At 42.7% G+C, this 25,666-nt stretch overlaps 1 protein-coding gene across 1 annotated transcript; it reads left to right on the top strand.

Annotated features, from left to right (window-relative positions):
- Positions 1-429: 429 nt before the first annotated feature.
- Positions 430-25,222, top strand: LOC137326919 (superoxide dismutase [Cu-Zn]-like). The gene is made up of 5 exons (XM_067992300.1): positions 430-543; positions 3,096-3,189; positions 6,917-6,986; positions 10,635-10,752; positions 24,953-25,222. The coding sequence occupies exons 1-5, from the start codon at positions 475-477 to the stop codon at positions 25,100-25,102; spliced, it is 501 nt and encodes a 166-aa protein (XP_067848401.1). The 5' UTR covers positions 430-474; the 3' UTR covers positions 25,103-25,222.
- Positions 25,223-25,666: the final 444 nt, after the last annotated feature.

Below are 25,666 nucleotides of genomic sequence, written 5' to 3' on the forward strand. Positions count from 1 at the left end.
TTCAATATGAAGAATCTCCTCAGCTATTTAAGTGTGGCTGTGATTCTACGAGGAGAGTGTACATTCCATATTGGACAAGCAGGAACTCTGTGGAAATCGGTACAGTAATACCATGTCGCCGATCAGGTAGGCATTTTAATAGCGTTTTATTGATGTAATTAATATTGCAGCTTAACGTTTCATACAAAATTTGATGCCATCTACAGTTCTCTTCAGTACTTTCGTTTATCCATACCAAATAGGGCAAAAATTTAATTTAAATTATGAAAATACATTGCATTCCGACCCACCGAAATGTCCCCGATGTCACACCTCTGTGCTCTCCAATCTAATGCCATGTTCACCCCCGGAGACCCTCCTGTCGGCGCTGGAGCGAGAAGGATACCGCTTTGCGCATGTGTGGGGCAAGCTGCGGTTGCCATTGTCAGATTTTCCCGCAGGGGACCGTGGCGGTTAGGGTGGAGCTGAGAAAGCATGGCGAAAGCTATTTGTATACTTACAGGCAACCACACTGCCTTTGGAGTCGTCTTCTTCAAGTCGGATGTGAGTCGCGGACCGAGTTTTAAACACATGGCAACAAACGGTGCTCCCGAGTATTTGTGGCACGGTCCGTCGGTTAATGTCGGTTAATGTCCGAACCGCAGGCCCTTTGGTGTGTTTTGTGCTGGTCATAGAATCGTAGAAAGGTTACAGCTCGGAAGGAGGCTATTCAGCCCATCGAGTCGACGCTGGTTCTATGCAAGAACAATCCAACTAGTTCCCCCCCCCCCCCCCCCCCCGCCATTTCCCGTAATTTTTATCCTTTCGGGCACTTACCCAGTTCCCTTTTGAAAGCCATGATTGAATCTGCATCCACCACCACCCTGATAGTGCATTCCAGATCATAACCACTCGCTGTTTAAAAAAGTTTTTCCTCATGTCACCTTTGGTTCTTTTGTCAATCACCTTAAATCAATGTCCTCTGGTTCTTGACCCTTCTGCCAATGGGAACAGCTTCTCTCTATCTATTCTGTCTAGGCCCTTCATGATTTTAAATATCTCTATCAAATCTCCTCGCAATCTCCTCTGCTCCAAGGAGAAGAACCCCAGCTTCTCCAGTCTACCAACGTAACGAAAGTCCCTCATCCCTGGAATCATTCCAGTAAATCTTTTCTGCACCTTCTCTAAGGCCTTCACATCATTCCTAAATTGCGGTACCCAGAACTGGATATAAACTGACCTCCTCAGGGCAACTCTGTGTACCAAATGGGTTTACTTTCTGACTTCACTGGTTGTGGTAGAATTTCGCCTGACCCATAGAGCTGTTTAGGAAGAACCTATTTTTTTTCTATCTTTATGGAAACCAAATTATTATGGGACGTTTTGGTAAGCCTACAATCCTCCCATGCTTTTCTGTACATTTTGTAACGTGTACTGTTGGTTCCTAATAAATCATTACCCTCAAAACTTATATTTGTGGCAGTCATGGGTGGCAATGATGAAGTCGTTAGCCTAGGTGTTCCACTTTTGACCTAGATTATGCTAGAAGGGCTATTATGAGTTTTAGACAGATTCGAACTGACCAATACTGTTGCTTCCAATTTTCCATGGTCAGTTCATAAGCAAGATTACCAGAAATTAAAATACCCAAAGTCAACCAAATACTAACCCATATGTAGCCTAACTAGCTCAAAAGAAGTCCAATAAACATGGCATTTTAAGAACTGGGGTTGCCGAAGCATTTTTTCAGTCCAACCAAACGAGAAGTGTTAATACTGATAAATAAAGGGATTCTATTAACACAGCTGCACAATTTCAAACTTATTTTTAATTTAGCTGGGATGGGATCAGTTTTTTTTAAAGAGCAATATCCTTTTTGGGGTTTAATTGCTAAAGATGTCATTACTTTGTGAAAACCACCCATTCTAATGCGCCTCTGCGGCACCGAGGTCTTTAGTGTATTCAGTGAATTTACACAGGTTAGCAACTTTCTGGAACTGCAACTGAAAGGGAAAAATACCTTTCAGAATTATAAACAAAACTGAATTATCCCTTAAGGGATCAATAGAGCCTAGTCTTGTGTGTTAGGCCAACAGAAATATTTTAACCATCCTGGTTCCCAATATATATGAAACAAAAAGATAAACATGCTCTGGTTTGAACACATTAAATAAACCTTTTGTGTTTCATCTTAATCTACATTTTAAGATAAAAACCCAAAATGATAGAATAGTTCCAGTTTTTCCCTAAAATAACCTTTTTTAAAATTAAATTTGATGTAACAGTCAATGCTTTTTGAGTTACCCAAATAAAGTCCTGTACACTAATTCACGTAGCATAAGAAATAAAACAAGTTAGAAGCATTTTAAAAGATTTTTTTGAAGACAAAAGGATGGCTTTCCTTGCTTGCACGCTCTAAACCTTGTTTTGAAAATTATTAAATAAAAAGCTCTTTAAACAATGTTGAAAAAAGCAAAAGTGTAAGAAATGCACTTGGGAGAAAAAATATTGACTCAATTTAACTGCATACTAGTCTTTTCAAAAAAAAATACAAGCCCCAGCCTCACAATCGCAGGGGCATCTTCGTCGGTCAGCCAAAAGTCAAACTCAAACCCCTTGTCTTTGTGTTCAAATCCTTCCAAGTAGAAGACGTTTGTTCTCATTTACATCTTCAGTGTGTTTTCATCATTTGCACCACTTTTTCAAACCCAGTTGATATGTTGAGTGGCCCCTTGTGCATCTTGGCGTAAATGTTCCTGCGCACAACAGTAATTTACTCTGGAATGTTCTATCCAGTTTAGCATTCTTGTGTGAAGACTGTTTTTCCTTTAGTCAGTTACAAAATCATAATGATTTCCTCTACGCATGCATGTGTGCACATTTTGAATGTGTGAATATAAAATAATGCACTACTGTAACACAATAGCCAGGATATTTGTTGAACTTACAATATTGTTAAACAATATGTTTGCCACTCATCTGTATTAAGGCACAGTGCTTCCATTTGCTGCATAGTCACTAATTTTCAGTGCATATTATGCACGATAAATAGTTTCCATCAAACTGACTTTCCAAAACCAGCATAATGTTTTTAATGTGGAATTTTGATTTTGTAGGCAAATGGATGTGTGACTGTGAAAGGAGAATTTACTGGACTGACTCCTGGAAAGCATGGGCTTCATATTCACAGCTTTGGAGACCTAACCAATGGTATGAAATGTATATTTACTGCTTAAATAGGTACATAGAGAACAAAGGTTATTCTTTGTTACGTTCATACAGCTGTAGTTGAGTGTTCTGTGCCAACATGACAACAGAATTAAAAATTAGTGATAATCTCACACCTCAGTCTCCAAGAAATAAGGCCAAGAGACAGAATCCTTTAGGAGACTTATGTTATCTGCTTTCATGCTTTTCAAGAACTTTCTCTGATGTCTTTCCCTTCTACTTATTCCCCTAAAGTCTATTATTTGACACTCCTTTTCTTGGCACTGCCTGCGTTGATAGTAAGGGAGTTTGAAAGATCTTGCAGACTTTAAGCCTGGTTAGAGTTTCCAAGCTGAGGTCCAAGAACACTCTAGCTCCATTTTTGCTTCATTATTTGTTCAGTCATCACAAACAAATGCAAATTTATGCTTTCTCATGGGGAAATAAAAATCAGTGGATGTTGTCATAAGAAATAAAGCTTGGAATGATAGGAGAGCTTTTTATTGTTTGCATCCAACTTAATCAGCTAATGGGCTAACCAGTGGGATATGGTGGTGGATGTCCCCAAGTGCAGTATTATGGCTTTGCATGGCTCAAGAAGGGATTTCAAAGGGACTTCTGTCCTACCTATTGATTCATATCAGTACCTGGGGATCCTGATGGATACCGATTTTAGCCCAGACACGATCTTTCAAAACAATGATGAGTAGGCATGAAGGGCACTTTGGTCTGTCGACTTCCTTCAATGACAGCTAGGTCCCAATATAGGATAACTTTGTGGCAAATAGGATGTGTATCAAAAGGGCTCTGTCTGACCCATGTCTGAGATCCAGGTGGATTTGTGGCACAAAGGTTAATCAACTGCAGGGAGAGAGGGCTCCACCCTACACTGATCTGTCAGTGGATACCCCGAAGAAGGACTCAGCCTCATAGTGGGCACAGCTCTTGACAGCCCTCAATTAAGCAGCCAGTGATGAGCGCACTAGGTAGATGGTAGTGGACTGGGACATCCAAAATATGGATGTCCTGGTAATCTAGCCCTCAAAGCTAGATAACTCACTCTGATTTTTGCTTTTATTTGTTATTTGCTGATTTGTCCTGTTTGAATTTTGTGAACTTAGATGTTTGGTAAGGCTGTTTTTAGTGCTATTGCTTCATTGGTGGAAAAATCTTAAATCAGAATTGAGTATCATCAACCTAAGATATATATATATATATATATATATATATATATATATATATATAAGTTAATGGAGCATGGATTTAAACTTTGCATGTGGTCCTCAAGGTTTTATGCTCTGCCCTGGATAGTGTCTAGCTTTTTGAATTTTGTTGCAGTTACACCATCTGGGGAGCTGTGAATATTTTATAACACTCCTGACTTGAGCCTTGGTGGAGAGGCTTTGAGGAGTCAGGTGGTAAGCCACACATCACAGAGTACCCAGCCTCTGTTCTGCCGTTGTAGCCATCGCGTTAATATGGTTGGTCCATTTTAGCTTCTGGGCGGTAGTGACCCCCGGATGTTGATGGTGGGGAACTCAGCAATGGTGATGCCATTGAAGGTCAAAGGGTGATGGCTGACCTTCATCATGTCTGAGGTGCTATGTAATGACCATTTATGTGGCGCAAACATTACCTACCACTTGTTATCCCAAGTCTGGATGTTATCCAGGTCCTGCTGGCATGTGCTGCTTCATTATCAGAGAAATTGTGAATAGAACAGAATACTGGAATCAGCAGAAAACAGCTCCATTCCTGACCTTATCAGGGAGAGAAGATCATTGATGAAGCAGCTGAAAATGGTTGGGTTGAGACGCTTCCCTGAGGAACTCGTGCGGTGATGACCTGGAGCTGTGATGGCTGGCCTCCGACAACCACAGCCATCTTCCTTTGCATCAGTTATGATTCTAACTGTTAAAGGGTTTTCTCTTTGACCCCCTGCTCTCAGATGCTGCCTTGATGTCGTAGGCAGCTACTCTCACCCCTCCTCTGGCATTCAGTCTTGCATCCATATCTGGATCAAAGCTATGATGAGGTTTGGAGCTGAATGGTTCTGGTGGAGCCTGAACTGAGCTTTGGTGAGCAGGCTAGTGGTAATCTTTGAGAAGAAAGTAAACAGTATGATTGCAGGTTGGTTGCCATGGTAATTTATCACATGCTGCTGGCAACAAGCATTCTGGGGATAAGAAAAGTTTCACCATTCAGATTCTCACTGGTTGGCCTTCTGCCAACCCTGTCCTCTGGGTGACCCAGCGTTCCTGCCTTAGCCGCATGCACAATTTACTTAGTCTGTGTTGAAGAATGGAGGATCTGAAGTGTACAAATGCTTCTTTGGGAAATTTCCACGGTAATGCTTAGAGGTCAAATAATCATCTACACTGTAGCCAAAAAGTGCAAAAGGGTCTAGAGCCAAATAAATCTTAAGCACGAAGTAATGGATTTAGAGCCTCAACGTAAATAGCTTAGAAAAGACACTTAATTTAGGCTAGAGGGGAGTTAAATAATCTGTTGTCCATGGGTGCTGAGAAATTATTCCAGTTCATCAGAGCATAGTATTACAGACAAGGTAACAAGTCCAGAAAACTGATTGCAAAATCCCTTCTGCCGCAGGTACAGCGTAGAACTGTTGAATCCTTTAGAAAAATGAATGGTAGCCTCATCTTTGACCCCAATTAAATTAACAGGGATTTTGCAGAGTTTTAAACTTTGCTGTATACTTCAAGATCTCAAGCCAAGCAGCAGGTAGCCAAAGATTATTTGGTGAACCTGCCCTTCCCTTAACTAACACCAGAGGATATCCAGTCATTAGACCATAGACATCCTGGCAGCAAAAAATGGACTGCATGTGGCAGAGCACCTAAAGGGTTGCCGGCTGAATTTTACAAGGTCTATTTCCTGAGAAACGTGAACAGTTCCACCGCATAAATGACGTAAGCCCCATCCCAGGCTCTGAAATGGAAACAATAACAACGCTGTTACACAAGAAGATAAAATTCTACTTCATGCACATCCTTCAGGCCTACATCCCTATTAAGTACTAACTATAATATACTAACCAAAATCCTGGACTCGAAATTGGACATGATGGGCTGGATTTTCCTCTGGTGAGTTTAATATCAGAACAAATCTTTGTTCTTTCTGCCCACCAATGTGACCCGGCTGCATTTTTCTAGGTCAGTTTAATTTTAATATTAAGGGTTGGCTTCCAGTGCTATTTGCATCCTCCATTGGTAGCTTGCCTTGGCGGGGCAGGGATGCACGTCAAGTGTCCTGCATCTTGCATTACCTCCGTTAAGGAATGCTTACTCATTTCTGGGTGCTTTTATACTCTCTGCTTCTTAAAGGAGAAAGTGGCCCTGAATCAAGGTCAGAGCTCTGCCTCAGGTGATGGAACCCCAAGCCTCTGGCTTTTCGTCCCTTCAGAGGAGTAGGCCCTACAACTCTTGGGCGGGCATATAAGGAAACAGTGGGAAGGGGAAGTGGGGGAGTTTGTGCTAGCTTCACTTTGGTCTTGAAATTCTTCACATCAAGTCTCCCCAGTTTCTGCTGCTCAAATGTAGTCTGTCAGCACAATATATGAATGCTTAAGTTCATACCTTGTTCGGAAAACACAGTTGCCATTGTACAGCTCAACTACCCATACTAACCTCTTTTCTATCCTACCCTCCTCTAACGTAAGCTCTAATTTTCTAGATTTGCGGAAGCACTTAGTGCAAATTATTTGTTTCAGGTTGGATCAGTGCAGGACCTCATTACAATCCAAACAATGAAATGCATGGTGCACCACAAGATGAGAAGAGGTGAGTTCTCCTTGGGCAATAATGTCAAAAATAAAATGTAATTTCTTTAAGAGTAAACTAGTTTTGAATGATGTTTAATATAATGATTCTGAGGTATGCAACTTCATGATGCTAATTTGTAAAATATTGGGGCAGTTTTTCTTCTTCAGTGCACCAGGGGAGTGCTCAATTTTTTTTTATTCATTCATGGGATGTGGGCGTCACTGGCGAGGCCGGCATTTATTGCCCATCCCTAATTGCCCTTGAGAAGGTGGTGGTGAACCGCCTTCTTGAACCGCTGCAGTCCGTGTGGTGACGGTTCTCCCACTGTGCTCTTAGGAAGGGAGTTCCAGGATATTGACCCAGCGACGATGAAGGAACGGCGATATATTTCCAAGTCAGGGTGGTGTGTGACTTGGAGGGGAACGTGCAGGTGGTGTTTTTCCATTGTGCCTGCTGCTCTTGTCCTTCTAGGTGGTAGAGGTCGTGGGTTTGGGAGGTGCTGTCGAAGAAGCCTTGGCGAGTTGCTGCAGTGCATCCTGTGGATGGTACACACTGCAGCCACAGTGCGCCAATGGTGAAGGGAGTGAATGTTTAGGGTGGTGGATGGGGTGCCAATCAAGCGGGCTGCTTTATCTTGGATGGTGTCGAGCTTCTTGAGTGTTGTTGGAGCTGCACTCATCCAAGCCAGTGGAGAGTATTCCATCACACTCCTGACTTGTGCCTTGTAGATGGTGGAAAGGCTTTGGGGAGTCAGGAGGTGAGTCACTTGCCGCAGAATACCCAGCCTCTGACCTGCTCTCGTAGCCACAGTATTGATATGGCTGGTCCAGTTAAGTTTCTGGTCAATGGTGACCCCCAGGATGTTGATGGTGGGGGATTCGGCGATGGTAATGCCATTGAATGTCAAGGGGAGGTGGTTAGACTCTCTCTTGTTGGAGATGGTCATTGCCTGGCACTTATCTGGCGCGAATGTTACTTGCCACTTATGAGCCCAAGCCTGGATGTTGTCCAGGTCTTGCTGCATGCGGGCTCGGACTGCTACATTATTTGAGGGGTTGCGAATGGAACTGAACACTGTGCAATCATCAGCGAACATCCCCATTTCTGACCTTATGATGGAGGGAAGGTCATTGATGAAGCAGCTGAAGATGGTTGAGCCTAGGACACTGCCCTGAGGAACTCCTGCAGCAATGCCCTGGGGCTGAGATGATTGGCCTCCAACAACCACTACCATCTTCCTTTGTGCTAGGTATGACTCCAGCCACTGGAGAGTTTTCCCCCTGACTCCCATTGACTTCAATTTTACTAGGGCTCCTTGGTGCCTTGATGCAGAAGAGAGGAACAGGGATGGAGACCCAGGATGCCCGGTCTTAGCCCACTTTATTATTGCTCTGGGATTTTTGAGGCTTCTCTCAAAGGGTGTGGGAGACAGACTGCCAATGCCTGCAACAGGTGCAAGCTAACGGCAGCCATGGTAATGCAGCAGGACTGAGTGCTTTAGGCCTTCCCACCTTTCCACTGTCAGTGGAAAGGTACCAATTTGCAGGACGCCCAGAAGGAGTGGACCTTAGCCACTGTGCACAGTCCCTCTTCTATCAGAGGACTAGAGAGGGGCAGGCAACAAAGATCAGTGAGCCCAAGGTAAGTCTTTTTTTTTCTTTTAGGAACTTGGATCAACATCGGCCTCTCAGACCTGGAGCACTGGTTGTATTTCCATCCCTGTTTCTAGGCACAAGGACCGGGCCTACATCGGGAGTGGAATAATGACCTGAACCTGGAAATACAGGCAGATTCTTGTCATTGCAAGCATAGTGCACTATGCATGCCACCCTGAGGAGGTAACAAGTAGGGTCAATGAGGGTAGCGCGTTTGATGTAGTCTGCATGGATTTTGGCAAGGCTTTTGACAAGGTCCCACATGGCAGACTGGTCAGAAAAGTAAAAGCCCTTGGAATCCAAGGGAAAGTGGCAAGTTGGATCCAAAATTGGCTCAGTGGCAGGAAGCAAAGGGTAATGGTCGACGGGTGTTTTTGAGACTGGAAGGCTGTTTCCACAGGGTTCAGTACTAGGTCCCTTGCTTTTTGTGGTACATATTAATGATTTAGACCTAAATGTAAGGGGCATGATTAAGAAGTTTGCAGATGATAGAAAAATTGGCCATGTGGTTGATGATGAGGAGGAAAGCTGTAGAATGCAGGAAGATATCAATGGACTGGTCTGGTGGGCAGAAAAGTGGCAAATGGAATTCAATCCGGAGAAGTGTGAGGTAATGCATTTGGGGAGGGCAAACAAGGCAAGGGAATACACAATAAATGGGAGGATACTGAGAGGTGTAGAGGAAGAGAGAGACCTTGGAGTGCATGTTCACAGATCCCTGAAGGTAGCAGGATAGGTACATAAGGATTTAAAAAGGCATACGGGATACTTTCCTTTATTAGCCAAGGCATAGAATATAAGAGCAGGGAGGTTATGCTAGAACTGTACAAAACACTAGTTAGGCCACAGCTTGAGTACTGCGTATAGTTCTGGTCACCACATTATAGGAAAGATGTGATTGCACTAGAGAGGGTACAAAGGAGATTTACGAGGATGTTGCCAGGACTGGAGAATTTTAGCTATAAGGAAAGATTGGATAGGCTGGCGTTTTCATTGAAACAGAGGAGGCTGAGGGATGATTTAATTGAGGTGTATAAAATTATGAGGGGCTAGATAGCGTGGATAGGAAGGACCTATTTCCCTTAGCAGAGGAGTCAGTGATCGGGGTGATTTAAGGTATTTGGTAGAAGGATTAGAGGGGAGCTGAGGAGAAATGTTTTCACCCAGAGGGTGGTGGGGTCTGGAACACACTGCCTGAAAGGGTGGTAGAGGCAGAAACCCTTAACTCATTTAAAAAGTACTTGGATGTGCACTTGAAGTGCCGTAACCTGGAGGACTACGGACCAAGTGCTGGAAAGTGGGATTAAGCTGGGTAGCTATTTTTCGGCTGACTCGATGGGCCAAATGGCCTCCTTCTGGGCTATAACTTTCTATGTTTCCTTGGTTTTATAAATAAGCACAGTGTAGAAAAGCAAAAAGGTAATGCTAAATGTATACAAATTATTTGTTAGGCTGCAGTCACAATGTAGTATCCTGTTTTGGATGCCCTGCTTTAGGAAGGATGTCAAGGCCATGGAGAAGATACAGAAAACATTTACTAAAATGATACTAGGGATGAAAGGTTTTACTTATGAGTGAGACTGAAGAAACTTTCAGTATTACAAAATGTTAAAGGGAGATCTTATAAAGTTACTCAGCTTTAAGAGGTGTTTTGATGAGAAAACAAACTAATAATTACTTCTACTGATTGGAGAATCAGTAACTAATGGGCATAAATTTAAAATCATCACTAAAAGAACAAATGGAGAGGTTAGGAGTTTTTTTTACATAGAGGGTTGTTAGGACATGGAATGCCCTAGCAGAAACAGTGATGGAAACAGAAACTGTAAGAAGGAAAATGGATAAATATATGAAAAAGAAAAAAATAAATGTTTGAGAAAAGGGCAAGTGAATGGTACTATGTTGATAGCTCTTTCAGAGAGCCAGCATAGGCACAATGGGCTGAATAGTCTTCCTCTGTGCTATAAAATTCTATGATTCTTTAAAACAAAGCACTTTCAATCCACTGTAGACATGCAGGTGACCTGGGCAATGTGGACGTTAATGAAGATGGTTTGGCCAAACTGGAAATGGAGATTCAGCATTTCCATCTGACAGGAATTCATTCTGTTATAGGTCGCACTCTGATGGTAGGTAATAAGTAGCCTTGTAGGCTTAGTAGTTACAATACTGCAGTGATAGACTCTAAATTAAGAGGTTCTGTACAAATTTCTGCAGTGTCTAGCTTATACTTTGTCTTCCCCTCATGGGTGAGTTTGTCATTCCAGATTATTTGGAAGGAATGAAAAAGCTGTTTGCCAAAATCTACATTGACAATGCATGTGGAAATGTTTTATTTTTGGGGGAGGGGGCAGATGTTACACAAATGGTACCCTTTAATGAGTAAGTATTTAGAGAAAATAGGGCACATATTTGGAACGTTGATAGTTTCACAGGAAGTGCAATATTCTGGCCTAGGTGTTAGGGCAACTTGAGTAGTGTTATACCTACTTTGCATATCCTGGTGTAGGTTTAACACTGGTAAATTATTACTTTCAACGATCTAAAAACATTAATTTAGTCAATATGGGACTGACTAATTAACATGTATAGCTTTGCAAAATCAAACTTTTACGCTGTAGAAGACCATTCTTTCGTAATGCCTCTGTGAAGTTTCATGGACATTTTTCTACTTTAAACTTGCTATATAAATGCAAGTTGTTGTATTGTGCTGAGACACACAAGGTTCTAGATTTTCCTCCATTTTGCTGCCTATTTTGGATGGTTTCAGGATGGTCACAAAAGGAAAATGTGTCCAGGAGTCATTCCACCAAAACCCCACCCCTAACAACGCTCAAACATTTTCTTCCAGAGATGAGGTCAGCGGCCAGAAGCGTTCACCCAAATACCACCGTATGCAAGTCAAATGTAAGTGCTGCTTTAATCTGATGTCCAGTTTCCCCCTATTGCCATTTCTGGCCCACCATCACTAAGAATACCAATAAGCTAGAGATGTTCAGCTTTGCTAGGCAGCTGTCAACAGGTGGAACTGGACTTGAGGAGACCCTTCGTAGGATTGGTATAACTTTTTTTGAGAATATTCACCAGGAGTTGTCGTCTTTGTTGTTTGTTTCATCTGTACCTTGCTAATAGGTTGAACACCTGTATTTACAGAGCAAACAGCTTCTGTCTGGACTTTAGCAACTAACAGTACTTCATAAAGCTGTGCTTGTCACATGAAGGTATATAGGAGTTATGCCACATGCTCGCCCTGGTCCTGGAGCCCACTTTCACTAAGGCACTGCATTGTCAGTGTCTGAAGGTAATAACCTCACATTTGTGCCACTGGGTTATTTCAGGCTGCATCTGGGGGCAAATGTGACATCAGCCAATTGGCTGTCCACTGATGCATGAAATTAGTATTTGGCTGTCCAGTGATGCACGAAACTAGTAACCAATGCATTTCGGCTTGACTAGGTCAGTTTGTAATCTTACCAATGGATATTGATCATATGACTGTCCACTTTAACAGGAGTGACCAATCTCTCCAAGTGCAAGGTGTCATTGACTGCATCTAATTTGCCATATGTGTAGCTTTCCAGAATGCTATTAGCTTCCTCAACAGGAAAAGTTTTCACTCTATGAATGTGCCTCTGGTTTATAATCATAATTACATAATCTATGCAAATGCTTCTATTCAGAGAGCTGCCATAATTTTAATGTAGTCCATCATACCAGTGCTGTTTGAATCTGAAAGCAGGTGTCCGGTTGGCTGCTTGGAAAACAGGGGTATCCTCTGCAGCAGTGGATGATGACTCCCAGTTTGTTTCCTAGATAGGACGTTGATATAATGGGGTTAATGGTGCCTTGAACTTTGAATACAGCATACACTTGGTATTCTGAAGGCACACTTTGGGTGGTAATATAATCCTGTCAGGGTTTCTTCAGTGTCATGTGCTGTGTGCTGCATAATTTTACCATTCACAGGACTCTTGATGAATGACCTGGAGAAAAAAGAGGGAAGGTGCATAAGGCCAGCAGATAGCCAGTCCCTGCTTTAAGCAGGAGAATCCGTTGCCAGCTGCAAGACATCTGTGGGCACAACTCGTAAGGGAAAACTTGCCTAAACAATACCTATGGCTGCTGCAAATCCAGTCCTGTTACCATGTTCCACCTTTTCCACAAATATCAAAACATTTATATACAAACATTTGGCCTTCAGCCACAAGTACCATGGTTCCCAATTTAGAAACATTCTGCAACTCATTCTTCAAGGCATTCCCACACCTTGCGCCAAAATGATTTTCACCTAATGTCAGTGCTGACAATTTTTCAATAAATAGAAATCTGTGTTTTTTGCCACTATGCCTCCCCTTAATGCCTGCAATTGCCTTCAGTCCTAGGCTCCTACCTCTCTGGTGTTTTCTCAGTGGCAGGAAGTTGTGAAGTGGCTGGCTGGTGCTTTCTTCAAGGAGCTTTTGGGAACTGAGGTGATCCTTGTCTCAGGGCAACTCCAGAGAGACTCACTGCAGCTGTGTCTCACCTGCTGATGGCCTGTGTCTACCTGCAAGGAGTAGGTGCACATATCACTATCTCTCCAGAAAGTGGCATTGAGCCAGCTGCCTTAAGGCTCCTTCCGGCGCCTACACATAGAATTATAGATTTATGCAGCAAAGAAGGGGGCCATTCGGCTCATCGTGCCTGTGCCGGCTCTTTGAAAGAGCTATTTAATTAGTCCTAATCCCCCGCTCTTTTCCCATAGTCCTGCAAATTTTTCCTTTTCAAGTATATATCCAATTCCCTTTTGAAAGTTACGATTGAATCTGCTTCCACCACCCTTTCAGGCATTTACTTCCAGATCATAACAATTCAGTGTGTAAAAAACAACTTGCTGCGTAAAAGGGAGCATGAGGGAGCTTTCAGACATGGATCTGGCCCCTTGCCATTGCCGGAAGCTGAGACAAGAGTCACCTCAGCAACCCACATCTCTACCTTATCTCACCCAAGGAGTACCTTTTAAAATAGTAGATTAGGAGCATGAACAAGTCAGTTAGCTGGCACAAAGGATAGACACGGTGTAAAGAAGTTTTATATAGGATGATTAGAATTTTGGGGACTTTTTGGAGAATGTTTTTCTGTGAAGTAAACACAGCTGCCTAGAAATTCGATCATGCCCAAAAGCGGGCGCAAAAAGGGCAGGGCTGTTAGTGTTGTCCCAAGCAGCGTGTGATATTCGTGCTTGCTTGCTCATGATCAAGAGTTAGGTGTGCTGTCTTGAGGACCTGGTGTAAGCTGTGGACAGGAGGAGGGAAATGCTGATTTCGAGGGCCTAGGCTACCGAAGAACGCAGATGGGCATATACCAGGAAATGCTAGGTGCACTGGGCAGCCTGCCAGTGAGCTTGCACACAATGTCACAGAGAATGGAGGAGTCCAGCTCCAATTTGTGTCGAGGCTTCATGCAGAGCTTTTGAGACCTTCCTGTCCAACATGGATCGAGCGGTCAGTTTAATCAACATGGCAGTGGTGTCCACTATCATGGAGTTTCTCCTGACGACAGGTTTCATAGCTGCCATGGAAGCTCAGATGGCTGCCATCTTGGCTTTGGGGGCCACTGTTGTTGGAGGCTTTCAGAGTGTCAAGTCACTACTGCACTCTATTCTCGCACAGAGCCGCAAGATTGCTGAGTCGTGGTCCCAGGAGAGTGGCCTTGGCTCCATGGGAGAGGCACCTGTTCACCTCTCTCAGGATGATAGCATGCTTGCTCCCCTGCCACCAAATCCACCAGTGCCCTTGTTAGTGCCACTCAGCCAACAGGGCCAGACTGTAGAATTGGATATCTCGCTCTCTTTGTTTACCTGCTTCCATTGGAAAGGATAGCAATTGCGCAATTCTCCTGGAGTGACCTCTTGATGCAGTGATGAGCTAATCTAATGTGGAAAAGGTCATCTGCTGTTATGTGGAAGGCTCCATTCGCAAAGAAATGCAAGGCTGCAGTGACCTTGACTGTTACAGAAAATGCTGTTTTCCTGGTCGATATGGGCTGCAGGTGTTCAGCCAGCAGTTGACATTTCTCTAATAATGTCCAGAGGGAAAGTGCAGCCTTCTGAAGCATTGACAGTCAAAGAAGTCTAAGGAAGACCGTGGTAAGATCTGGTGAGTGGGTATGAGCAGGAAGGGGAATGACACCTTTTGTAAAGCCTGACTCTCAGAGCTTGTGTCAACCTTGGCTCAGTAGTAACACTCTCGACTCTGAGTCAGGGGAACGTAGAAACAGGATTAGGCCATTCAGCCCATCAAGCCTGTTCCACCATTCAGTTAGATCATGGCTGATTTGTACCTCAACACCATTTACTCAAAAGGTCATGGGTTCAAGCCCCATTCCAGAGACTTAAGCACATAATCTAGGCCGATATTTCAGTGCAGTACTGAGGGAGTGCTGTTCTGTCTTTCGGCACATTCAAAGAAGAGCAGGGGAGTTTTCTCGGTGTCCTGTTCAATATTTATTCCTCAACCGACATCACCAAAAAACAGATCATCTGATCATTTATCTCTCTGCTGTTTTTGGGACCTTGCTGTGTGCAAATTAGCTGTCGCGTTTCCATAATATTACAACAATGACTAAAGATACATCATTGGATGTAAAGCTCTTGGGACATCCTGAGGTCAGGAAAGGTGCTATGTAACGACAACTTGCATTTATATAGTGCCTTTAATGTAGTAAAACGTCCCATGGCATGTCACAGGAGCGTTATCAAACAAAATTGGAGATATTAGGACAGGTGACCAAAAGCTTGGTCAAAGAGGTAGGTTTTAAGGAGTGTCTTAAAGGAGGACAGAGAGAGGTAGAGAGACGGAGAAGTTTTGGGAAGGAATTCCAGAGCTTAGTGCCTAGGCAGCTGAAGGCACGGCTGCCACTGGTGGAGCGATTAAAATTGGGGATGTGCGAGACGCCAGAATTGGAGGAGCGCAGAGATCTTGGAGGGTTGTAAGGCTGGAGGAGGATCCAAAGATAGGGAGGGACGAGGTCATTGGAGATTTGAAAACAAGGATGAGAATTTTAAAAGTGAGGTGTTCCCAGACCGGGAGCCAATGTAGGTTAGCAAGCACAAGGGTGATGGGTGAATGGGACTTGGTGTGAGTTAAGGTAGGGGCAGCAGAATTTTGGATGAGCTCAAGTTTACGGAGGGTACGAGGTGGTAGGCTGGCCAGGAGAGCATTGGCATAGATAAGGGTTTTAGCAGCAGATGAGCTGAGACAGGAGTAAAGATAGGTGGTGTTACGAAGGTGGAAGTAGGTGGTCTTGGTGATGGAGAGGATATGGGGTCAGAAGCTCAGCTGATGGTCAAGTAGGCCACCACAGTTGTGAATGGTCTGGTTCAGCCTCAAACAGTGGCCAGGAAGAGCGATGGAGTCGGTGGCTAGGGAACGGAGTTTGTGGTGGGAACCGTAGACAATGGCTTCAATCTTCCCAATATTTAATTGGAGGAAATTTCTGCTCATCCAATACTGGATGTTGGACAAGCAGTGTAACAAATCAGAGGCAGTGGATGGGTTGAGAGAGGTGGTGGTGAGGTAGAGGTGGGTGTCGTCAACGTACATGTGGAACTGATGTTGTGTTTTCGGATGATGTCACAGACGGGTAGCATGTAAATGAAAAATAGGAGGGGGCCAAGGATATTCCTTCGGGCAGTCCAGAAGTAACGGTGAGGGAGTAGGAAAAGAAGCCATTGCAGGTGATTCTCTGGCTACGACTGGATAGATAGGAATGGAACCAGACAAGGGCAGTCCCACTGGAGATGCGTTGGAGTAAGATGGTGTGGTCAACCGTGTCAAAGGCTGCAGACAGATGGAGAAGGATGAGGAGGGATAGTTTACCACGGTCACAGTTATGTGGGATGTCATTTGTGACTCTGATAAGGGCCGTTTCAGTGCTGTGGCAGGGCGGAAACCAACTTTCAGCAACAGCACTGAAATGGCCTGCTCAATATGGTACCCACCTCAGGATACCTACTGCTAGCTCCTACTGCCATTTATATAGTTGCAGTAATTATTTGGCGCAAGTTTGGGGTGGAAGTTCAAAGAAATGGATGAGAGGGGTTAACTACACACCCTTGATCTTATTTAAATGAGGCGGATTGGACTCCTGACAGGCCTTAAAGGGAACTGGTGCAGCAGATTTGAAGTAGTAACCTCTAACCATTTTACTTCATTTACTACCCCAATCCAAAATGGACGGTAATTAGGAGGAAAATTCTCTGTCATTACACTTTGAATAAGTGCTCATATTTCAGCAGACAATTCCAACATTTGTTTCCACTTCCAGTGGAAAAGCTGGAGGAATGGATCCCCATTCGATTTCCTGCACCTGCTCACCTGCTCAAATCCTCCCGTACTCTGCCACCTGCCACACATGCTAGGAGATGGACTTCAGTGCCTGTACATATAGGTGTGATGTTCATCAACCATTCTTCTTTTCATAGCAGGACTCGTGAAATCTAAGTCCACTGGTTCTTCGGCCAAAAGCAGCCATCTCCGCAGCCACTGCTGCGGAACAATCGCGTCCTCTTCCACTCCTTCAGCTCCCTCGTACTTTATTATTTTTCCAGTGCAAATCCTCATCCTCACTGTCTTGTTTCTCCCGGGTGAACGCCCCTGAGCTGGTGAATGGGAAAGGGAGGGCGAGTGACGCACGGGGTGAAAAAGCAGCCAGAGGGAACAGTCTTCAACATCATCATCCTCGTCTACTCCTCATCTGTCTCTTAGCTGTGGCTGATCTGTAGAAGAAACAGTGCAATTATTAGCTCTTATCACAGAGAATCCTCTTGATTCTATCAAAATAACCCTGGAGGGTCTGCAGATTATATGAAATGTCACATGATTGCTTCCTATCCTGAAGTCGCTTTTCTTTGTCTCTCCCTCAAGGATCTGCAATTTGCCCTGAAATCTGGGGCCTAGACATTGGACCGCGCCACATCCAATTACAGACATGGAACAGGCACGTAAGAGTCCAATATGACTGACGGCATGCTCATTTGCGCAGGTAGTGCGCTACCTGCCATTTTGTTAAAGGTTCCTGCATAGGTGTCCAGGACGTGTGCCTGAAACAGGTGTTAGGCCCATTGCATATGCAAATTGATGGCCTAATGCCTGATTGACGTCACTTTTGCAAAATTCAATTGCAACTGACTGCAAAATGTGCCGTGCGTACTGCGGTCAATATTCTCAGGCGCTTGGCAGCCAAACTAGCAGTCCTTTAAGGGATCCCTGGAGGCTGTTAGTGGAATGGTAAATTTTAATTTTTTTACTTACTTTAATGTGGAGCCGGGAGGAGCAGGAGTGCAGAGTAAGGCCCAAGTAATCTCCGACTTGCATATTTATGTATGTAAGTGCTGTTTGCCTGTTTCACAGCCCACTCCAAAATCAGTGTAGGCCGGTTAACAGTGGGAACCGGACTGCAAGTGCTGCATTGTAATCTTATCCCCTGCTACTGATCTTTCCTGCCTAAAAACAGAAATGAAAATTGACTCTATCTTTGTACTAGGGGAATGTCAATCTCCCATGGCACTGCTGCTATCCATTATTTGTAAGACTACATCCAGTGTTTCCCTTTCAAAGGACAGGTTTCTTAGTAGTCAAGAGAATTAAGAATCTCCCTCTGGCTCTTTCTGAGCTTCCATGGTATGACTGGCACACTGCCAGCTGTGTGACAGAACCTTATGAATCAGGATTTTGACTCAATCCATTCCTCATTTATGAGTTCTCCGGGAGTGACGGATTGCATTTTGAAAGTTCCTGTAAAATCTGCTTCCATCACCCTTTCACGTAGTGCGTTCCAGATCTTAAGAACCCTCTGTGTGAAAAAATTTCTCCTCATTTCTGCTCTAGTTCTTTTGCCAATTATTTTAGAACTATGATCCCTGGTTACCAACCCACTTGCCAGAGGAAACAGTTTCTCCCTTCTTGTTCTATGAAAACCCCTCATAACTTTGAATACCTCTATTAGGTCTCCCCTCTGCTCTGTGGAGAACAAACCTAGCTTCTCCAAACTCTCCACACAACTGAAGTTCCTCATCCCTGGTATCATCCTGGTAAACCACTGTACTCCTCATCCTTCCTAAAGTGTGGTGCCCAGAATTGCACGCAATACTCCAGCTGAGGCCTAACCAGTAATTCGTAAAGGTTTAACATAACTTCTTTGTTTTTGTATTCAATGCCCTATTTACAAAGCCAAATATTCCATATGCTTTCTTAACTGCCTTATCAACTTGCCCTTCCACCTTCAAAGATTTGTGAATATGTACCCCCAGGTCCCTCTGCTCTTGCACCCCCCTCAAAATAGTACCGTTTAGATTATACAGTACCCCATGTTGTTCCTCTCAAAGTGCATCACTTCACACTTATCCGCATTAAATTGCATCTGCCACTTGTCTGCCCATTTCACTAATTCTCCTGAAATCTGCTACTATCCTCACTATTTACTACATTGCCAAGTTTTGTATCATCTGCAAACTTCGAATTTGTATTCCCTATACCTAAGTCTAGGTCATTTATATATATCAAGAAAAGCAACGGTCCTAATACTGACCCCTGGGGGGTCCCCACTGCATACTTCTCTCCAGTAAGAAAAACATTCGTTCACCACTACTCTTTGCCTTCTATCCCTTAGCCAGTTGTGTACCCAAGGTACCACTGTTTCTTTAATCCCATGCGCTCCTATTTTCCGAATAAGTCTGTTATGTGGTAGTTTATCATGTGTAGTAGACATATATACAATATCTACTACACTACCTTCATCAACCCCCTCTGTTACTTCATCAAAGAACTCAATCATGTTAGTCAGACATGATTTGCCTTTAACAAATCCATACTAGCTGTCCCTTATTAAACCATGCTTCTCCAAGTGAGAATTAATTTTGTCCTTGACAATGGTCTCTACTAGTTTTCCCACCAGTGATGTTAAACTGACTGGCCTGTAGTTACCAGGTTTATCTCTCTCTCCTTTATTTGAATAGGGGGTGTAACATTTGCAATCCTCCAGTCTGGTACCACTCCTATATCCAAGGAGGATTGAAAGATTTTGGTCAGAACTTCTGCTAACTCCACCCTTGTTTCCCTCTGCAACCTAAGATGCATCCCATCTGGACCGGGTGATTGTTAAATTTGAGTGATAACAATCCATTTAGCACCTCCTTTCTATCAATTTTTATCCTATTCAATATCTCTACTCTCTCCTCCTCTGTTGTGACATTAGCTTTATCCTCTTTTATGAAGACAGATGCAAAGTACTCAATCAGTACTGCAGTCATGCCCTCTGCCTCTACAAGAAGATTTCCTTTTTTGTCCGTAATCGGCCCTACCATTCCTTTAACTATTCTTTTACTTTTTATATGTTTATAGAAGATTTTTGTGTTCCCTTTTATGTTACCAGCAAATCTTTTCTCATACTCTCTGCCCTTCTTATATCCTTTTACAGTTTCCCCCTGCACTCTCTATATTCTGCCTGGTTTTCTGCTGTATTCTGTACCTGACATTTATCATAAACCTCCTTTTTCTGTTTTATTTTAACCATTATTTCCTTTGTCATCCAGGGAGCTCTAGCTTTGGATGTCCTATCTTTCTTCCTTATGGGAATATGCTTGGTTTGTACCCGAACTATCTCTGCCTTGAAGGCATGCCATTGCTCATTTACTGTTTCCTTGGCCAGTCATTGTTTCCAGTCCACCTGTGGTAGATCTCTTCTCAAATCACTGAGATTAGCTCTCGTCCAGTTGAATTGATTTTCATTTGTCCCTTTCCGTAACTACTTTAAATCTAATTAAATCATGATCACTATTACCCAGATGTCCTCCCACTTAAACACAGTCAACTTGCCCTACTTCATTCTCTAGAACACGATCCAGCACTGCTTCCTTCTTCATTGGGCTAGAAACATACTGATTAAGAAAGTTCTCCTGTACATACTTTAGGAATTCTTCACCCTCTTTGCCCTTTACACTGTATTTTCCCAGTCTATATTATGGTAATTGAAGTCCCCTACTATTACTGCTCTATTACTTTTACATTTCTCTGAAATTTGCCTACAGATTTGCTCCTCTATCTCCTTCTCACTAGTTGGGGGCTATAGTAACCACCCAGCAATGTAACAACTCCTTTTCTGTTCCTTAACTCTAACCAAATAGATTCATTATTTGAACCCTCTAGTATATTGTCCCTCTTTAGAACTGTAACATTATCCCTGATCAATATTGTCACGTACCCCCCTTTTTTTCCTTCCCTATCCCTCCTGAATACATTGTAGCCAGGAATGATTAGTTTCCATTCCTGCCCACGTATAAGCCAGGTCTCGATTATAGCCACTATATTATAACCCCATGTGGCAACTTGTGCTTGTAGCTCATCAACCTTATTTGTAACACCCTCGCATTAACACACAAGCATTCCAACACCATGCTAATCTGCTTTGCTTTTTCCTCCATCTAATTCCTGCTTTTTCTACACTATTTTTTGAGTAAGAGTATAAGCAGAAAGATTAGGACAGTAACTCTGTCAGCTCTTTGACTGAGCTGTTGCATGATCTCTCCAAAAGAGTATAAACACTAGGATAGCTAGAAGCCTCCAAATGTCTAACCTGAAGATTTTGTCCTGATGCCACGCCCCAGCTGTAAAGGTTTTTCCTTGTTCTCTTTTTGGCTGCAGCCAAGGCAGTATGGGCAGATGTAGAGCTAACATAATTTGTGTGTCAGCTGAATTGCTGTGCTCAACTCCTGTTGGTGACTTAGCAATAATATACCAGATGCAGTCTTATCGTAGTAAGATTGCAGGCCAAGATGAAAATACATTCTGCCAGATGGTTGAACTTATGGAGTAGGGCAGGCCTTTGCAAATGGGGATAGCTTGGCATCAGACCACCTGGGCCAGTTTCACTTCTCAGAAAACTTCAGAGCTGTAGCCTGTGGTACAGACTGCCCAAAACACTATTAGAAAGTCTTCTCTAACACTCTTCAGAGACTGACTTCATACCATCTTGCTATAGCAATTAGTTACGGTCGATGCCCTGAACATAGAGGTGCGATCCCTGTTGTTCTTCCCAAGTTTTGCAGTTCAGGCTTCTCACTGCAGTTGCTATTTGATGGCATGGAGCACTTTGGTGTGCAGGTAGGGGATCTGTTGTAAGTCAGTAAATATCAACAACAAGATCTTTGAACTATTCCAAATATTTCCCTGAAGGACACAACACAGCAGTTCAGATCACCGTGGCTCTACGCCGGGAGTATCAGAGTCCCGTTATAGGCTTTATATCAGCGCAACATGGATCCCTGTGCATTACTAGGGACTTAAATAGTAAATGATGCAATTTGTAGCAAAGTGGGAAGAAATCATTTGTAACGTGTGGGTTAAGGAAACGCCAGCAAAAGTTGTCTCCTCCATTTCAAGCTAGCACCTCTATCATTCAAGAGAGCACTCTGGTCAAATCACCTGGTGATCCTAAGTTGGTGGCCATATTTATCATAAAAATAGGTGTTTTTCTGGCCACCGCTGTTATAAGCAGCTTCTGTAAATCAGAAAAGGAGTGAATTTCACTCATGATACTTTGTGACACCCCCCCCCCCCGCAATAAATTTAGGCGTTTCAGTCCGATTCTGAATCTCATACCTCTGAACAAATTACTGAAAAAGGAAAAGTACCTCAAATGATGTGGTAGTGGCTGGGGTGTTACCCTTCTGCACTCATCAGGCTGTGATTTTCCACCTGTTAAGGTGGATAGGCAGAAAATTGCAGACTGGCTAGCACAGAAGCAGAAGACTCTGGCCAGTATTTGCAGGACTCTGGCTGGTCACAGAAGATCTAAAAAATGAATGCTTTCATGTTACTGTTTGACCCAGCCACAGATAGCCTGAACACTGACCCTCAGGATCTATCATTACAGGGTGCTTCCATTTAGCCTTTAGCCATCCCCTAGGTTTGGAAAATGTTTAGTCACCATTGCATCCCATTTATAATTGCAGCTCTTGTGTGTCTGTTGTGAGTTAAACTATAGACACGTAAGACCTATCTGTTGACAGGTAGCTTGAGCAGCAATTCACCAGGTCCTCACCAGGTACTAAAAGCTTGGATCTCTTGTGAACATTGAAAATCATTAGCTGGAAATTGTTTTTAGATTCCGTGTTTTGGATAACTCTGGGAAAGCCTTCTTGCTACCTCCTCCTTTGAGACTGGTTTGTAATTCTCCGTGGAATGGTATCCCCTCTATAGTGTGGTGATCAGATCTTAGTAGAACACTATCTTTGTGCTTTCAGTTTGGTAGTGACAGTGATTTTTGTACTCCTCTATCCTGCAGTGTTCACGAGATCCCTACATCTAAATTTGATCTGAGTTGTTGGTTCCACATGCAGAACATCCTACATGGGGTTCTCTTGCATCCTCCATCTCAGTCACTGATTCTGGTTGCAGGTGTTACCTAGTAGCTGGGGATACACATCCACCAGGAGCAGATAAAAGTGCCTATGACTGAGCCCATATGGTACAACAAAAGGTTTAAACTTTGAGCAGTTTGGCAGGAACAGGCCCATGTTTATGTTTTGGTTTGGGGGAAATCAATGAATTTCTGTTAGTAGTCGAATATCTCAACATTTCAAGCTGAATTAAGTCTCGGTCCCCAGCCAGGATGTAATACTGATTTCTGCTGGTGCATGAGCTAAGGGTGACAGTCTTGGCTCAACACAACAGATCATACCATGAGTTGGTCAGCAGTTCTTCCATACAACTGAAAGAACTCTTTGGAAGCATTCTTTCAATGGACCTCTTTATGTCACTTAAACAATCACCAGCTGCCCTACTTCTGCATAAGTATGGTGAGTGAATCAACCTGGAAACTGGTTGGTTTGTCCTTTCCTTTCAAATGAAAGTTTCTATACACATTTCCTCTTTTCCCACTCAACCCCAGGAGCTTCCATGAAGATTTAAGTAGAGCATGTGACAGTGATTCTGAAAAATATGTACTGGCCTAGGAAATCATGATTAGCAGACACCTGACATTGAGCAGTGATCTGTCAAACTTGATGCCTCATGAGGGATTTCTTTCTCAATGATTAGCCTGGCTGTTAAGAGAAGCTGATTACTAGAGGAAGGGTTTCCATCTCCAGTGGTGAATACTGTAATAGCTTTCATAGATAGTGCTTGCAAAAGAAATGTATTCAGTGCTGCACCATCAAGAGCTCTAACCCTGTGATTTGTGAAATCTCCTCAGTTTGTGGAACTCGCTAAGGAACAGTTGAGGTGACTAGCATAGATGCATTTAAGGGGAAGCTAAATAAACACATGAGGGGGAAAGGGAATAGGGTTAGATGAAGAAGGGTGGGAGGAGGCTTATGTGGAGTATAAACACTGTCATGGACCTGTTGGGCCAAATGACCTGTTTCTGTGCTGTACATTCTATGTAGTTTTGGACTAACTCTAGCATCTTTACACACAGTTGTTCACCTGTAGAATTTATTCCATGGTTAATGGTTGAGACAAAAACTACAGCATCACAACAACTTGCATTTATATAGCACCTTTAATGTAGAAAAACGCCCCAAGACGCTTCTCAGGAGTGTTAACAAACAAAAATTGACACTGAGCCAGAGAAAGAAATATTAGGACGGGTGACCAAAAGCTTGGACAAAAAGGTAGGTTTTAAGGATGTTTGTAAAGGAGAGAGAGGTGGAAAGTCAGAGAACTTCAGGGAGGGAATTCCAGAATTTGGGGCCTAGATGTCTGAAGACATGGCCAGGGCAAAGGGAGTGGGCGATGCAAGAATGAAGAATACTTGGCAACGTAGGTAATCTTTCTTTTTATCGCACTGCTAATAACTACTAGTAATAGCCAGAGGTAACAAAAGGAGAACCCAAAACATAAATTGAATGTTGTATAAATATTTCCTACATTCAGAGGCTGTAACTAAAATGAGAAAAGTAAACTGAAAAATTAAACTAGAGTTTCTAGAACACAGCTTTATTGAGCAGCTCTAAATCTTTGTTACATGCCTTATTTTGTCACTTTTCATTTTTTCAAAGTGAAAATATCAAATTGAATTTTTAGAAATATGTTTTATTTAGCAAGAGGGTATACAACTACCCTCTAAGTATTGTGTATAATGTTCAATACATTATTTTTTGCTGGAGAACTCACTAGCATATAGAAGAAAAATTGCATACCATTCAATTGTTTAAACTAAGTGAGGAAAAAACTGAGGATTAATTTACTGGTATTTAGCTGCGTACTCTAACATCTAATTTTACTACATTTTATTTGCAAACATCAGACTGGATGCAGTGGTCATGTGCTGGCATGTTTTTATTTTGTAAAGATTCACCAGAATGAAGATGACCTTGGCAGAGCTGGAAATGAAGAGAGCCTTGCAACAGGAAATGCTGGAGTGGGTGTAGCCTGGGGAGTGATTGGGATTTGTCAGAGCAACATTTCAGAGAAAGCCTTAGAAGAAAAATCTAACCAATAAAGCTGATTGTAAACAAGTATGCATAGATCTGCAAAGATCTTGCACAATTTTATTCCATTGAGCTCCAATTCAAGAAGTAGTGGGGAATGAAACTAAAACTAGAATATATATGTGTGAATTTTTGGAAGAAGATTGAATCTATTAATGCATTTAACTATCTTTATTATCCTAATGGTAAAAGTATTTTACAATATATACTGTATTTTAATTTTACATTGCAGAATACTTCAATTAAAGTACAGTGCATTAATTTTGTTCTGGTGGCTAACCTATCCCAAAATGTCATTTTTCCTTTGTTCTGAAGTTAATTAATGACAAAAATAAACATTCTGCTACTTTTCATTAAAAGGTTTTTGAGCTTCTTTAAGCGCCTTGAGACGTTTTACTATGTTAAAGATGCTATATAAATGCAAGTTGTTGTTTGATAAACTAAAGTGACTTGCTCTGATGTCTTAAGTAACATGATTGATCTATTGGAATATTCGAATCAGAATCATAAGAATAATCATCAGCACTTTTCATGCCCATATTCTGTTGACTTCCATCACTATCCTGTGCTCAGTT

This window comes from Heptranchias perlo, chromosome 11, assembly GCF_035084215.1.
Source record: "Heptranchias perlo isolate sHepPer1 chromosome 11, sHepPer1.hap1, whole genome shotgun sequence".
Classification (NCBI taxonomy): Eukaryota; Metazoa; Chordata; class Chondrichthyes; order Hexanchiformes; family Hexanchidae; genus Heptranchias; species Heptranchias perlo.

Excerpts from the sequence above, each read along its gene's own strand:
- LOC137326919 (XM_067992300.1), top strand. The coding sequence starts at position 475 with ATGGCGAAAGCTATTTGTATACTTACAGGCAACCACACTGCCTTTGGA. Across the intron at positions 544-3,095 it reads TCGTCTTCTTCAAGTCGGAT|GCAAATGGATGTGTGACTGT; the intron begins GTGAGTCGCGGA and ends TTGATTTTGTAG. Across the intron at positions 6,987-10,634 it reads GCACCACAAGATGAGAAGAG|ACATGCAGGTGACCTGGGCA; the intron begins GTGAGTTCTCCT and ends AATCCACTGTAG.